The sequence below is a fragment of the Notothenia coriiceps genome, unplaced genomic scaffold (genome assembly GCF_000735185.1).
Source record: "Notothenia coriiceps isolate Sejong01 unplaced genomic scaffold, NC01 NC01_scaffold00034935, whole genome shotgun sequence".
Classification (NCBI taxonomy): Eukaryota; Metazoa; Chordata; class Actinopteri; order Perciformes; family Nototheniidae; genus Notothenia; species Notothenia coriiceps.
Window position 1 is genome coordinate 119441 of NW_011367636.1, and position 15806 is coordinate 135246.

Sequence of the window (15806 nt, forward strand, 5' to 3'; positions counted from 1 at the left end):
ACACTACGTCAATTTATATATACAGTCTATGATTTGTACTAATAACAGGGTATATGCAGAAATCCTGAGGTTCAAATTTAATACCTTTTAAGACCTTTTTTAAGACCCTTTCCATACATTTTAAGACCTCATCGCAACTTTGAGTTCTAACCGGTTACATTGGCTACACACTTTACCTCACATTTACTATATTGATTGTAAGATAGCACAACTAAACAGAGTGCAGACACTACTGAAGCCTCCTTTCCACATGAACTTCAACCTCTCTGTGAAGGTCAGGTTTAATGCAGTATGCTGCTTTGTTGCTTCTGTAGACTGTGCTCTTTCATTCCAGTAAAACTCCTCAGAAACCTAGAAACCAGTATTTGACCAATAAACAAAACAATTGACAAAACTTTGAACTATGAAATATGTTAAACTTTGGTGAGCTTCAGCGGGGTAATGCCATGTAGGAGCTCCCTCACAAATACCCAGGGGTTAAATTGGGCTGGGGCTGTCCGGGGCTAAGCCCTGGCACATAGGACGATGCTCTGACGTCATCACCCTCACACATTTGTCATATGTTTACAAAAAAGGATATATAATGTTAAGACTTTTCTCGTTCTTAATATAGACTATATTTAGGGTCTATATGTGTTGACTTTACTTTAAAATAGCAGATCTCTGTGAGCGGATATAGTTTGGCTTAGACCCCGGCCCCACGAGGACGCATACGCAAGCGCAAAAAAGGCTTCCGTTCACACGCATTCGATTCATTAATCTCTCTCTGTATCTCTCAGGTAGTCCACCAGCAGATGAAAAACACCCACCTCTCCGCCTCTTCCAAGGAACGAGGGGACCGTGCGGCAGAGTTTCCGTTAAAAAAATGTTGTGGACCTTCTTAATACCTTGGAAAATGCCGTTTAATACTTTTTAATAGCCTTAATTTTCGCTAAATTGATTTATCAACTTTTAATACTTTTTAAGACCCCGCGGACACCCTGTTCATATCTGGCGATGGCTCTCCTCCCGCCCTCTCAACGGTTCAGTTTGTTCCCTGCCCCCTTTACTGCCAACGGTACTTGTGTTAAATGCAGAATAGTTGTTGGTTGGTGGCGGCTCCTCACCTTAAAATGTCAGTCGTGAGCTAGGTTTATTAACACGGAAAGGTAGCTTCAGTGCTGTTCTGATAAAGCGCAACTTGGTGAGCTCAATGGCATATGTGTGTGTGAGATTATTCAAGACAATGATTCATGAGGAACCAAACTAGTATTGATACAAATCTAAATTACTTTCATGGGTAGTCGCCCCCAAAAGACGTTTTCTCTCCTACTACCAATATCTCTAGGCTTCATCTAAAAACTATTTTTCTGATTAGCTTCTATTTGTCTTACTTAACCAGCTCTTCGTTTCTCCTGTAGGTCTTTATCATTACTCAGATATTAGTTATTTTCTAATGTGTTTGTTTCATTATTTTATTTTACTCCTGTGTGTGCTGTAAAAGCTATTTAGATCAACTGTGTTGTACATAAAGTGCTATATAAATAAAGTTGATTTGAGTAAGAAAAATTGTCTAGCACAACTTCAACTTTGAGAGGCTGCAGAAGACACAGGGTTCTGACACACACTTACATTTTTCGTCCACCGTTTGACTCCATCATAGCCGTTTGTCCTTAGCTTGTCATAAAAGAAGCTGTTGAAAAAGTGAACCTGAAGGGGAGAACAGAGGAAGGGGAGGATTAGGGTAGATTGTTTTGGGTTTTAATGTAGCTCAATAAAGTCTTTGCATGAATTCTGTTTCTGCATGACATATTTCATTAATTTCCTTACCTTGTCTGGGACAGAGTCCATGACCAGGTCACCATACATGTTCATGATCTGAACAACAAAAGAAGATTTAGATGTTCCCAAGATGTCCAAAATCAACATCGCAAAGTGATCCCAAAATTGCCAATAAATGAGTTGAATATATTTCCTTCCATGATGCCAATAAGCTTTTCCTTTCCTGCAATACCAATTCAAAATGTGTGAAGAGTGTTTTGTGTTACCTGGTCGTTGAGCCAGTTCTGTCCGTACAGCGTGCCGAGGTCGTCCATGGTGAGGACGTGGCGTTTGTAGTTGACTCTGAATGTTTTAGCCAGGGCGGATCCCGAAGAGCGCTGGAAGGATTGTATTAGGTGTTGGACCACGGCTTTCCTACGGAAGCAGAATCACAAACAGAGAAGCATTACAAAAATTAATAATTCCTTTACCTACTGTCACATAAGATGTTTATGGTTTACCAACCTCTGGATGCCCTAATGAATGTCATAAATTATTAAGTGGATTTTACAATCTTTCTTGATGTAGAGTGGTGCAGGGATGATGTATTTTTTTTAAAAGCAATTGTCTTTTCCCATTGGATTTCGGAATACTGCAGAAAATAAACTCTGTGGTAAAAACACATTTATGATACTTCAGCATGATAAACCTACTTTTATATTTGTTGAAATTGAATTTGAAAAATATTGCCAGAAGTAAAAAGCCAACGTTTGCATTCCTTCACATTACAAATGCAAAATGCAGACTCGTGTTCAGTGTGATGACGATTAGAAGCCTCATTCAGGCATTTGTTAGCAGCTGCCTGTGAGCCACTAAAAGCTTCAGACATTCATCAGTAGGGTCATTATTACTGACGTATTTGATGTCTTAGAACCAATCATGACCAACCACAGACCTTATGTCAGGCATCTAACTGAAAACTCATTGAAAAAACTGTTGACTACCAGGGGAGAGAACCGGTATAACTTAATGCTAACTTTTTCCTGGTTGTTGTTTTTTAGCCACACAATTGCGCTGCCTGCCAACCCCATGTCAGAAGAAGTGTGTGTCTGACCTGTGTGGCTGTGAGAAGCTCTGGCTGAAGATGTCCTGAAGCTTCTCCACGATGTCATCCACATGGATGGGGATCAAACTGCCGTACTGCTGTAGAGACTCTTCAAGGATCCCTTGACAGAAGAAAGAAAGAAGCAGTTATAGTCACACCTTTATCTTCATAGCAAGCCAGAAAAAAAGCATACTTAACCATTCAAGAGGTCCTACTCTTTCCTTTTTACCTATCAAAAAGCAGTTTTACATGTATCTGCCTGACAGATGTTGATCCGTACCTGTGACACAACTCATGTGTTCCTCAGTCAGGGCCAGCTCCACAGGTTTGGCCTCCACTTCCCGCCTCCCTCTGTCCTCTGGCTTGTCTGGAGAGCAGCCATTCATCTGTTTATCTGACAGAGAAAAGGAAAGAAAGTAATTATCCAGTGAAGATTACATGTTTTGCAATGCCATGGCTCTGATCATTTGATACATTAACAGCATAAATTACACTGTGTGAAATCTCACCGAAAAAAGAAGGGGGGTAAAAATCATTGGGAGCCGTACAAATGTCAAGAATCTGCCATTGTTGCTGTGCTTTCCCACAGCGGACAGAAATGCCAATGGAGTGCATCATCGTAATGATGGCAGATAAAGAAATAAACCAACTCAAATCTCTTGTGATAATAAATACAAATGTGGATTTATCGGCCACCTGAAATAGTCCTCACCAAACAATATCCTCCGGTTTAGAGGATTATAAGTACTATTATAAATACTACACTGTTAAGCTGTTTAAAATGTCTAAGTATGTTGTGAGCCGTTTTAAAAGATGTTCAGTAGCAACCTAATGGCCAGCTCATGGTCAGAAAGTTTTGATAAACAAAAATGGTTGCAGGGTTTTTGCCAGTGTATTGCATGTTAACTCCCCACATTTCAGATTTGAGTGACGAACCACTCTTACAAGATTAGCACAGCACCCAAAACACAAAAAAGACACTTGGCTTCTGACCCTGAAAAAGTTCCTGGTGGAAACACTGTTGGTTGTTTTGGTCATTACATGCAATTAGCTTGATGTAGATTTGTTTGTATTAAGAAAAACACAGAACCTTGCCATTGAAACATATTCAGTACGTTTGTTAGAAGTGAAAGGTCAGTACCTCTCTCAGAGTCTGTGAACATCTCGTCGTTGCTGTCCTCCTCTCCGTCGGAGTACGGAGACTGCTGGTACCTTTTTGTCCTCCTCTGCTTGCCGTACAGGTGGTGCGATCTCTGCCGGTAGCGGAGCCCCTGGGAGCAGACCCACTGCGCCCGCTGACGCCAGCTCTTCCAGTGCCTGGTGAGCCGGAAGCCCAGGCCTCGATGGGTCCTCAAACGCTGCCAGCGCCTCCTCTGAACCCGGTACCTGCTGAGGGGGGGCCGGAACACGTCACCCCCCTCGGCCTGGGAGGCGGCGGCGTCGTCCCCGTCTTGTGCCTTCTGTTGTGGTCCATGGTGGTGCAGGTGTGAGTGAGGGAGCTCGCTGGACTGGGAGGGAAAGTCTGGGATCTCCCACTCCAACGGCGCCTGGTCTCCGCCATCTTCCGGCTCCTCTTCATCATTCTCCTCTTCATCTTCCTCCTCTTCTTCGTCGTCGTTTTCCCAGCCCTTGCCCTCAAACTCTAACTCGTCCTCGCCATCCAGATTGTTATCTTCCTCCTCATCACCCATTGCCTTGATCCTAACAATGCCATCCTCCTCTTCCTCCTCCTCCACATACTCGCCCGTCCACACCTTCTCTTTCTGCCCCAGTCGGAGGTGCATGGGGCTGGGTACGCTGTGGCCCGACACTGGGACGATGAGGTGGTCCCCAGGAATCCCACCTGGATACAAACATTGACTATCATCAGCTGCATTTCTTCCCAAATTTTTTTATTTTTAGGTTAGAATTTTTTATAAATAATACTAGGGTTCATTTTACCGAACACATGCTGTCTAATACCTGACATTTTTGTTTCAAATTTGAGTTATAATGTGCTTGTTATAATATACATTTAGAAAAAGTAATTGTGTATTGTGATATCCGATTAGGACTGCACGACTTTGAAAAAATTAATTCATATTATTATATTGACTTGCAATGCAATTGTGATTGGATTTGAGATATTAAAAATAATACAAAATGAATAACAATTAAATTATTATTATTAACAATTTAAATGATCATAGTGTGACTTTAAAAAAAAAGGTTCTGTACAAAACTGGGATTTATTTTGTTCATTATGATACAGTTCCATTAAAAGAAAATGCATTATTATGTAATGGATAATATGCAGAAAGGTCATTATTTTTGCTTAGCAGAGGTGTGTTCGAGTATTAACAAACTCTGAAAAGTATTCAACCAAGCCGTGCAATAATACTCGATAAGACAGCGTTACTAAGCAAAAATAATGAACGTTGCTAAGGATGATCAAGGGAGAGAGGGTATGTACGAACTAACAGTAACAGGGTATGGGTTCTGGCGTGGAAAAAGAAAATGTGAGTAGACTTGGACACAGAAAACCTTCATTTTAAGTTAAGTTGTTGCAGTTCCAGAATCTGGTATTCAACTGAGCTGTGTAATAAAAATAAATTATCATGCAGCTAGCAGGAATGTAAACATTAACGATTGATAAAAAGCCCACCTCCTCCAGTGTCGTCCTGCCCCACAGCGGTCAGACCCAAGTCACCCTGCCAGCGGTTCTGGGCCAGGCTACCGCCACTGTCTCGCATTATCCACGGACAACCCACAACCTGCGCCAGCTCGTCACCTGCAGACCACAAACACAGTTTACTTTACTTTCTCTAGAAATGCAGATGTTAAAAAAGGTTATCCGCCATGCTCCACACTAGTCACATTGGTAATTTATAAGATTTAGTTGTGCCATGTTTCTCCTAAATGATGTTCATCACCACATTCTGGGAAAATGAAATATCAAATTTTCTAATTAAAAACACCATGTGATTAAACAAAGGGTAAGAGGAAACATCTTTTAAAATCAGCTGGCTTAGGAGAAAATGGGAAACCAATAATTGACCTGAAATCCAGCAGTAGATAACATTTTCACATGTAGATTATAATGAAAAAAATGGCTATAGTCAGCCTGGAATGAAAGCAATGGCCAAACTAACATTTAAACATCAGCCTGCAGCAGCCCCTGCCTTGGAAAGGAGAGTTGACATATGAAGAGAAAAGAAGTGATGCTACACAGTTTGTGGAAATTGTCACAAGTGGACAGAAAAACAACTGTGACATAATCAAAGTCCCTTTAAGATAATCCTTCTGAGCTGCGGAGTAAGGTTGTGGCACATTACAACTCAGCAGTGTTTTAGAGTAACTGAGTAGATTTACTCAAGTACTGTACTTAAGTACAATTTTGAGGGACTTAGACTTTACTTGGGTATTTCAATGTGTTGCTACTTTGTACTACCCCACTAGAATTTTGAGGTAAATGGTGTACTTTTACTCCAGTACATTGCCTTTAGTTACTTTGAAATACGTGAAATATAATCAACTCTTAAATCAGACTTTAGTTACACCTGGAGTAAATTCACAAGCTACCCTGCAGTATACAAAGTCATGAAGCTTTACCAGCTTTGATAAACAGTTTAATAATATAATATAAACATGCAATTTGTATTATATTGAAATGGGTCAATCTGCATAATGAGTACTACTTTAAGTATATTTGTATGCTGATTCATGATTTTACTTGAGTAACATTTTGATTGCAAGACTTTTACTTGTAACAGAGTATTCCTACACTCTGGTACTTCTTCTTTTACTCAAGTACAAGATCTGAGTACTTCTTCCACCTCTGCACCTCAGCAAAGCACCCTTCATGCTCTATAATGACAGGGCTGCAATTGGAACAACAAGCGGGAAAATGCAACACTTTACCACGAAATGGAAATAAGAATGACCTATGACCTCCCAACGGACAATTGATAATGTGCATAAATAATACCTGCTTAAAAAGGTAATTAAACCTAATTGTTCTTGTTGACATAGGACCAGCGTTTAGCAAGCAACACTTGGTTTACATTATACACATTTCATTCAGAATGCATATGGCTGTGTTACAGCAGAGAGCAGCTTTGTAACACCGGGACTGTCGTCACCATGTGCACCTGGTCGGAAAGCGGATATGTAATTTAGCCTGCTAGCTACACTGGGTACAAGTATAACTAAGCAAATGGGCGAATTAGCTTTTATTAAAGTGCATAATTTTCTGCAGGGGATATGCTTTTAAAAAAGCAGCTCTATGAAGGGGACAATTCTTTCCGGTGCAGGAAATAGTCACTACCCAGGCTAGCTTGTTCGCATTTAGCGCTAGCAGCATCACCGTCACAGTTTCAGCACTTAAAACCGAAATAAAATCCCAATTAACTGCAAACTGTGTTTTGTATGTAACTATAACTATCCGAAGCCCCCGCAACACCATTTATAACCAACTGAAATAACCATAGCTCTCCAATAATCCGTTGTCTATGCTAGCTAGCATGTTAGCTGGTTAGCTATGTTGTCGTTAGCTAGCTAGAAGGGAGCTGCCATGTTAGCAACAACAAAATAAAACGCCCGGCTTTACTGTAGTGCTTCCAAAGCTAGGTGTTCATATCATATGCTTACCGTTGGACTGCAGATTTATATGAATGTGTGTCCAGCTGCTTCCAACTGAATGTTGGGAGTGCTTAATTGAGTCAGGGTATCGAACCAAAACAAATGCTAATTGATGTTAAACCTCATTCAATGAAGTCAGGTGTGCAGGAGCCAGATGTCACCTCCTTGAGAACTTTGATTTCTTTTAGGTCTTCCGGTTCAACGAACAAATTAAACACTAAACATTAAGTATAGATTGCAGACAGACATCTGTGTGAAATCGACACGAATATCTATAAGAAGTGAAAAAGAACGAGATGCGCTGAGCCGGATCACTGCAGATTTTTCGCTCTCATGTCTACAACAAGTCCGTCGCGCAGCAATGGCGTCATAGAGAGTATCATCAGGATCTGATCAGGATAAGGGTTTTGACCCCCCACTTTTTCTATTGACACAATTGTTGTATTCAGTTTATGGAGGTTGTATTTTAACAATTGGATTCGGTATGAGTTTATGAAAGTTATATGTTTTACCGGGTGGTGTAAAGTACCTAGGTACATTTACTAGTAGCCTACTATAGTGTACAATGTTGAGATACTAGTATTTTACTTGAGTATTTAAACGTTTTGCTACTTTGTACTTCTACTCCACTTCAATTCAGAGATAAATTGTGTAATTTTACTGCACTACATGTATTTATTACCTTTAGTTACTTTGCGGATTTGGATTAATGATGTGAAATATAATCAAGTCTTGAATCAGACTTTAGTTCCATCTGGAGTCAATTCACAAGCTACCCTGCAGTATACAAAGTCATTCAAACTAGCTGCACATTTACCAGCTTTAATAACACTTTAATAATCAATCATTACAAAACATATCATATATATTATTCTGACATGGACCAATCTGCACAATGACTAATTTTACTTTTGCTACTTTAAGTATATTTTAATGCTAATACTTTTCTACTTTTACTTAAGTAACATTTGCAATGCAGGACTTTTACTTGTAACAGAGTATTTCTACACTCTGGTACTTCTACTTTTGCTCAAGTACAATATACTTGAGTACTTTTTCTACCTCTGGTTTTACAAGAAGTAGTAGTTTGGCAGGTTTCTGTATAAATAAAGAAAACGTGTTCTTAGGTTATTATCACAGTGTTCAACTCAGATTATAAATTGTAAACCTCTTTTTATGGCAGTAGATTAAACATTTGTTCAAATGACATCATCTCTTGAAGAAGAATCTCGGTGTTTCTGATAACGTTTGCCTTATTTTAGATTCACTTTTACACTCATTTTGATGAGACTTTTGTTAAGTTATAGTTTGGGTCACAACTTAAAACACATGATAATAAAGCTATATTTGACAAAACTAGAAATAGCAATGAGATGAGGTATTATTTGTATCAAACTATAATTTATTGTAAATATTCTGAAGCTTATTTCTAACTGCTGTACCAAAAGGTGGCAGCATAATCATTATGACGTTGAACAAATGCCAGCATTTCTAAAGCTGCACACTAGCAGCCTAGGGTAGAATATTGCATCAAATAACATTCTGTGCAATTTGTGTTTTGCTATTTTGAATGCAATAATTTGGACAGTATATAATATTATATGACAGAAAACAGCTGCTTAAAAGAGAAGGGGAGTTGTGTAAAATATAAATACAAATCTATGCATAACACAAAATATATAAACATTTACATTTAAAAACTCTTTTCACAGTTAAGACTGTGAGGCCAGACAACAGATTTGATGAACTACAATAAAAAATACAAGATGGTTTTAAGATTCTCCGAGTTGGAACAAAAAAAAAAAGGAACATTATTCTCTCAAATGAGTTAATTTGGCTTCGAAGACATGACCACAAGTACTCTTTGCTCATTTTAGATTCTGATCTCAATTTTAAAGCTCATTTTAGTTTGTTGACCAAAACTAAATGTTCTTATTTGCAAAGGTAAGACCTGAAATGAGCCACAAGAGGCAGACATTCAGTTTATGCGCTTATTGTTAGTCGTCTTTACTGATTGTAATGGTCTTTATACGAGTCCTCATTATGATCTCTGTTTACTCCTGTGATACTATAACTATGCAAATAGATTGTAAGAAAAACAATAATAAATATTATATGATTAATTCCAGTAATACTCACGGTCGGTAATCATGCAGCAAAAATGTAACAGTGTTAATGGGCAAAGGAAAAGAGGAGAGTCGGTATTCCTTACGTTGTTCTTTATTCAGTGAAACGGTATGGGTAATACAAAGCAACCAAAGAAATAGCAAAAAAACACAGGTTGGTTATATCAATGCAGGATCAAAAGGAATCCATTTGGGGGTAAAATGCTTTTCAACCATTACAGATTTACACATTCACACCAAAATCATGATCTCATTGCATTTTAAAGCAACAGATGGCGCAGGCACTTTAAAAGAAGGATGAGCGGGCATGGAGTTTTAAAAGTTCTATTGGTCCAAACTTTTCATGACCCTCACAACCCAGGGAAGCTTCGGATCCACACAGAGGGTAGCACCATTCATCGTGGTCAGACTGAAATAAATAAGTAAAAGGAGGAAGGAAAGGGAATAAAATAACAGTTTAAAACCAAGTACAAAGTAGGAAATGGAGACTCAAAATCTTATTGTATGAAATATACTGTATTTAATGAGAAAAGGGACATTTGTGAAGGTTTTTAACTTATTATGCTTATTCTGGTCATTATATCATATAAATCTAAGGATTAACTTACACGGCTGCAGTCCTTGGGCATCTGTGGTCGGTCATGTAATACTCGCGGATGTATATTTTGTTCAAACTTCTCGGGTAGTATTCGAAGCAGCAGTCGTCAGGACCACTAGCATCTGGAGAAAGAAAAAGTATAATGAGTTGAGAAGTGTAACAGAAAATGTTTTAAGTCATAACATCTTAAATCATCTTACTGTTGCAGAACACCGTGGCGAATAGAGCGTGTCCCAGGATGCAGAGCAGGAGGATGTGACTGGTCCTCATGGTGGCTTCTGGAGATGTTTCTGGATGTGATGATGTAGGTTAATATCAAACCGCTCCTCGTCTGCAGGATAGTGCTTCTGACAAAAAGGTGGTGCGGTGTTGCGTTTATCACGATCAAAAAAGTATTTCAAAAAAAAGAAGGTGTTGCTGGTGTAAAGGAAGGAGGACATTGTGGTTTTAAGGTGACTTTTTGCCTGCTACAAAACTTTCCGCTGGGTTTTTCAAAGGCTGAGGTAGATTACAGGAAATGCATGTGGTTAAAGAGATGTAGCTCAAAGTACTGACATGAAATACTGCGAAACCAAATGCTACGATATCACTTCAGCCCTTAATAACTCTAAAGATCTCTTAACACCTATTAAGACACGGAAATTAAGATGTGTTTTGCATTTAAGGGTGATTTATTACTTTCCATATACGAATACTTAAAAAATATAGCAAATAAAAATGTATAAATAGTTTTAGTGCTCATTAGAAGCTGCTTTAAGTAACGTTTATTGAAGTTTTATTTATATTGACCTCATTTACCTAATAAGCTCAGCTATAAAATAACAAAACAACAAATTCTAGTGAACAAGAAACAGAAATAATAAATAATAAATAAAATACAAAAGATTGAAAAATGAATAAAATAAATAAATATATACATACATAATGCATGAATAAATATTAAGGCAAGAAAATTCAACTGAAACAAGAACTACTGGAAGTGAAATATTAAAATTGACACAAGATTAAAATGATGTACTCTTAAGTTTGTTTTGAGCGTGTGGTAAGAGCCCACATTAAATATAATAATAATGTAAGGGGGTCAAAAGTCTTGACTCCATGTTCTGATAGTTATTTGGTCAGCAGGCTTTTGGAGTCGAGAAAATTGGAAATGTAAAGTTGATGAGGTCTGTCAAGGGTACAAAAATAAACATGTTCTACAGATAAAGACACGCTGGTTGAATATGTACAGCTTTTTATTTTTTAATAAAAGCATTGTTTGTATACAGTTCAAGTGAGACAAAGTTGCATGGTCACCCTCAGCCGTCTCCATGTCGCTCTACAGTACAACAGAACAGGTCTCTCCAGGAAGGGGGGGGGGGAGAAAGAGACAAATCAAAACAAACAAGAAATGACAGCACATTACACTTTCAAATTAGTTTGATTGAATTTTGCTTCATTGTGGATCACACAGTGGTGTTTTGTTATCGGAGGAGGGTAGTGTTGGTGAAAATGCCATTTAACACAAACACACTTGCATTGTCACGACTTGAGCTCGAAAAAGGATCAAAAGCAAACAACTCGTTTAAACCTGCGATTGATGACAGAAAGGGATGATGCGAGGCACAACTCAAAGGCTTAAATGTATGTGCAAAAAGCTTTATTGCAGTCCTGCGGTGTGTCACCACACTGGGGGGGATTGCATCGAGAAGAGTGATCAGAAAGTGTGCTGCATGGTGCTTAGCTGACGCACACACTGAAACACAGACAAGCACAACATGATGGTTTACAAATGAAAGGCGCTTCCTGTTTTCACACCCAGTGCTCCCGTTATACTTCAGCTGCAGTCCAGGCATTTAATAAAGTACATTTAAGCTAGATAGTACAGGAAACAGGAAGTAACACAAAAGTTCCTCACGAAGAAATGCCGTTAGCCGTTTCTGTGCAAAATGGGCAACATACACGGAAAAAAATACATTTATCATCCTGTACGGGATCATAAGTAAGATGGTCCTTCATTTATTAAGATCAACAAATGTCGAACCAGTGTCAACAAATAGATTGATTTCAAATCTCAACAGACAAAAAAGTAATTTGGACAAATTTTTACCCGATCTCTCATTACTCATCAAACCAATGCTGGTAATAAAAGCTCAACCACCACTGATCTGAATACTGGCCCCGCCCCCTGCTGGTCGGGACACATCCACCACGTTGTGAACGCAGCCACATTAAGGGCCTGCACACAGAGAACAAGAGCAGCCACAGAGCTCCACAGGTGTTTACTGACGGCCACATGTGTTCACAATAACAGGAAATCTGAGTCCAAACACGTTGGTAAGAAAAAAGACACACTTGCCACCTTTTATCGTGTCTAGTCGACTCTATGAAGCGCTTTCTTGCTTTAGAGACCGAGAAAACTTGATGAAACTATCACCATAAACCATACATACTCGATAAAAGCCGGGCAGTTTGCTACAGAATGTCAAGCTGCTGTGTCTTAGATTACAGCGGCTACAGTATGTACTTGCAAGAGTGCATATGACGACTTTTCTATCTATTTAGGGCTGTTACTACTTTCATTGTTCAAATCGAGTATGTGCTTGTGGGGGAGAGGCTCAGCGAAAACCCTTCATTTGACTGGAACAAGTCCTGTTTTGGATAAATATGAATAAATACAAACTTTAAAGACTTCACACCCACACCAAGACATCAGGAATCAGAACACTAACAAGCTGAAATGCACCTCAAACATTAGGGTGGGGGTCCAGTGTGACAATGACTGTGTTTTACAGCAGCATCATCATTTACTCCAGTGTCATCGACATAAATAATCTGCAAAACTAATTTTACAGGCAGTTTACGACCTCCTTTTAGAGGTTTTAAAACAAATGTAACGGTGCTCTCGCAGACACTAATTTGTCTTCAGCATGAAGGCGACGTGCATTTCATAGATGTATAACTCGTGACAGAGTTGACTTCATGGAATGGAAAAGGAAACAACACAAATTAAAAACACATTCAAAATCAAAGTGAAGGAATGACAGAAGATCTGAGAAAAATAAGGTGCAGAAACTAAGAGATATAGCTGAAGCTGTGACTCGCGAGATGTGGAGATTTGTTGCACTAAAAAGCCACATTTAGAGAAAAGACGAGTGGAAGTGTAGCTAGAAAGATCGACAGCATAGAATTCAAATTAGAGTGGAGGATTAAAGTTGATTTCCTCTGGTGTGTGTGATACATTCTTCAGCCTCTACCAGCTACACTTTCCCGCCTCTCGCTGGGCCTCTGAAGGGAGGAGGGGTGATGGGAGATAAATAAGGCCTTGTGTCCCTTCTCTCTCCCCCTCCAGGGTGCTGGTTCCTGTTAGAGCAGCGAGGCAAGAGGTTTATCTCAGACGTGTCCCGCTGAGGTTAAAAGTCTTGCTCAGGTCCGTACTCTGCCTGCTGAGAGTCCAGTTTGATTCACCGAGAGCTGGAGGGGACCTGGTTTCCTCTGATCTCAGATCAGCGCTTCAGCACCGGGCTGCATCGCTGATCTCAGATCAGCGCTTCAGCACCGGGCTGCATCGCTCATCTCAGATCAGCGCTTCAGCACCGGGCTGCATCGCTCCGGATCTTTCTGTAGCGCCTGCAGGACCTGAGAGACACACAGAAACAGTTAGAGATCCACCAATCCACTGGCCATGACTAAAGCTGGCTGATAATAGGACATTCATTTATTTGTGGCCCTTGATATTGTCACTATATTTTAGGGTTGACTATTGATGCTCTCAGGAAATATTTACACAATGTGGATATTTCTGGTAAATCCAGAAATCAGAAGACTTTATTTATCCTGGGGTGAATTGGGTTTTATTTCTTAGTTGAATAAATTAAAAGATGAATCAAAATAGAAGAATGTAATCAAAATATTGATATAACAATAACATAAGTTACAAAAATAAGGTCCAATAAACAGATAAGAATAATTGAAAGAATATTTCTATCAAGAGATAAACTAAAATAGAATAAACATATGTATGTTGATTTAAGTAGTTAAAGTAAAGATGTGACCATAGTACTACGATATATAATGTATATAGATGGGTGTATTATTTTAATATATTAATGCTAAATTAAAAACCAGAAAAATCAACACTCACGATACCAATTTCTAAGATGCCTTATATCAAAGTACTGATATAATATCAATATATATATTGCCCAGCCCTAGCACCAACCCAAAGCCCTCCAATGTAACTCTCCGACATCCTACCTGCGCCCACTTCCTGTTGCGGCTGGTCATGTGGATGGCAGTGATGTGCTGGAAGAGCTGATCCGCTGGGATGAGGTCGGGGAGGCGGGTGAGGAACTGAGCCATGTGGATGAAGTCCATGGGGGAGAGGACGTCCTGGTAGAGGCGCAGCAGCCCCAGCCCCGTGCGGAACAGGAACTCCTCATGGTCTCTGCAGAACACGTCCCACACCCGGCAAGCCAGGTCCAGCGGCAGGGACTTACTGTACAGAGTGAAGATCCTGCAGGGAGGGGGGGGGGAGATACACGGATCAACTACAGCAGATTAAAACAAGAAACAAGCACGTGCACTGCAGGAAGTTAACAACTCACCAGTCGATTAAATAAATATCAGGGGTCAAGTTGTTTTTCTGGAAATGTGCAAAGAGCTTTGGTAGATTTTCTTCAAAGAACACTTCAAAAGCCGCAAAGTAAGTCAACATCTGCAAAGAGAGGAGAAGGTGGTCTTAAAGAGGGGTAACACAGAAACCACATGAGTGTTCAACAAGTCATGTGTGGAGGGGGGCCGGTGATTTCTGTGGTGTGTGGCGGCTTCAATTAGATAGACCTGCAATTGTATAAAAAGCTGTTGTTTCTCGTGCTGAATGTATTACTTTGCCAAGTTAACTAATAGTAAATATATATGCGCTGAGGCCTCTCCTTGAGTCTTAAGAAAGTAATGCCAGTAGAGTACAGCTTCCAGTTTAAATGTGAATATTTGATTATTTCCTCAGTGATCTGCAATTTAATTATATTATGGTTTGGGACTGTTGGTTAAACAAAATAGATGTTTGAATGATTAAATTAAGAAGATAATTGACAGATTTATCAATTATTACCGGTAGTCATTTTTTGTTGCAGCCCTACCTTGGAATACGGGTTTAACGATAGCTTTGATATTTAGAATTGAAATATTAATGTCATGTTATTAATAAACATTTGGTTAAACCATGTAAATTGTCTCGCACTTAAAGTCCATGAAATGTCCAAAATAAACGTTATTCTGTGTTAATAAATCGCTTCATCACTTTCCACTGTTTCATTTGACATATCAACATCAATGATTCTTTCCATAAATACCCCCCAAATAACATGAAATGTGTGCCACTTTCCCGTGTTATTCCGCTCCGGTAGCGAAAAGCTTGCCAGCCATTAACCCAGCTGTGTGACGTCACACGTGGCAAACACCAGCCTCGTCTGGATTGTTTGTTTTGTATCCTTCCGCTATTTTTCGCTCAACATAAAAAATAGACTAATGTACACTGCAATAAAGATCAAATGTTACAAGTGAAAATAACAAAGAACCTTTTATTTAATCAAACAGTAATTAATACAATCTTACAAACTTAGTGATTTGGAAATAG

General features: G+C 39.3%; 3 protein-coding genes across 4 annotated transcripts in view; all 3 read right to left on the bottom strand.

Annotated features, from left to right (window-relative positions):
- senp3b (SUMO specific peptidase 3b) overlaps nt 1–7824 on the bottom strand; it is a 13825-nt gene extending 6001 nt beyond the window's left edge. The window contains exons 1-8 of the mRNA XM_010790983.1: nt 7475–7824; nt 5490–5615; nt 3987–4688; nt 3126–3239; nt 2855–2966; nt 2028–2175; nt 1810–1857; nt 1612–1689 (exon numbers count right to left, since the gene is read on the bottom strand). Coding sequence (XP_010789285.1) covers nt 1612–1689; nt 1810–1857; nt 2028–2175; nt 2855–2966; nt 3126–3239; nt 3987–4688; nt 5490–5577 — 1290 coding nt within the window. The 5' untranslated portion in view covers nt 5578–5615; nt 7475–7824. The remainder of the gene's footprint in view (nt 1–1611; nt 1690–1809; nt 1858–2027; nt 2176–2854; nt 2967–3125; nt 3240–3986; nt 4689–5489; nt 5616–7474) is intronic.
- A 1845-nt stretch (nt 7825–9669) lies between these two features.
- On the bottom strand, nt 9670–10554 carry ccl36.1 (chemokine (C-C motif) ligand 36, duplicate 1). Of its 2 annotated transcripts, none has more exons than XM_010790985.1 (3): nt 10390–10554; nt 10200–10311; nt 9670–10000 (listed from the first exon to the last, which is right to left on the bottom strand). In XM_010790985.1, the coding sequence occupies exons 1-3, from the start codon at nt 10457–10459 to the stop codon at nt 9916–9918; spliced, it is 267 nt and encodes an 88-aa protein (XP_010789287.1). In that variant the 5' UTR covers nt 10460–10554; the 3' UTR covers nt 9670–9915. The 2 variants fall into 2 exon arrangements, with proteins under 2 accessions (XP_010789287.1, XP_010789286.1); XM_010790984.1 differs by having other exon boundaries at nt 10200–10320; nt 10390–10548.
- A 3196-nt stretch (nt 10555–13750) lies between these two features.
- LOC104962543 (TBC1 domain family member 14-like) overlaps nt 13751–15806 on the bottom strand; it is a 27965-nt gene continuing 25909 nt past the window's right edge. Inside the window, exons 4-6 of the mRNA XM_010790991.1 lie at nt 14776–14885; nt 14426–14684; nt 13751–13807 (exon numbers count right to left, since the gene is read on the bottom strand). Coding sequence (XP_010789293.1) covers nt 13751–13807; nt 14426–14684; nt 14776–14885 — 426 coding nt within the window. The remainder of the gene's footprint in view (nt 13808–14425; nt 14685–14775; nt 14886–15806) is intronic.

Coding starts and splice junctions, on each gene's coding strand:
- ccl36.1 (XM_010790984.1), bottom strand. CDS start 10,459: ATGAGGACCAGTCACATCCTCCTGCTCTGCATCCTGGGACACGCTCTA. Junction 10,321..10,389: donor CGCCACGGTGTTCTGCAACA/GTAAGATGATTT, acceptor TTATACTTTTTC/TTTCTCCAGATGCTAGTGGT. Junction 10,001..10,199: donor TGCCCAAGGACTGCAGCCGT/GTAAGTTAATCC, acceptor TATTTATTTCAG/TCTGACCACGATGAATGGTG.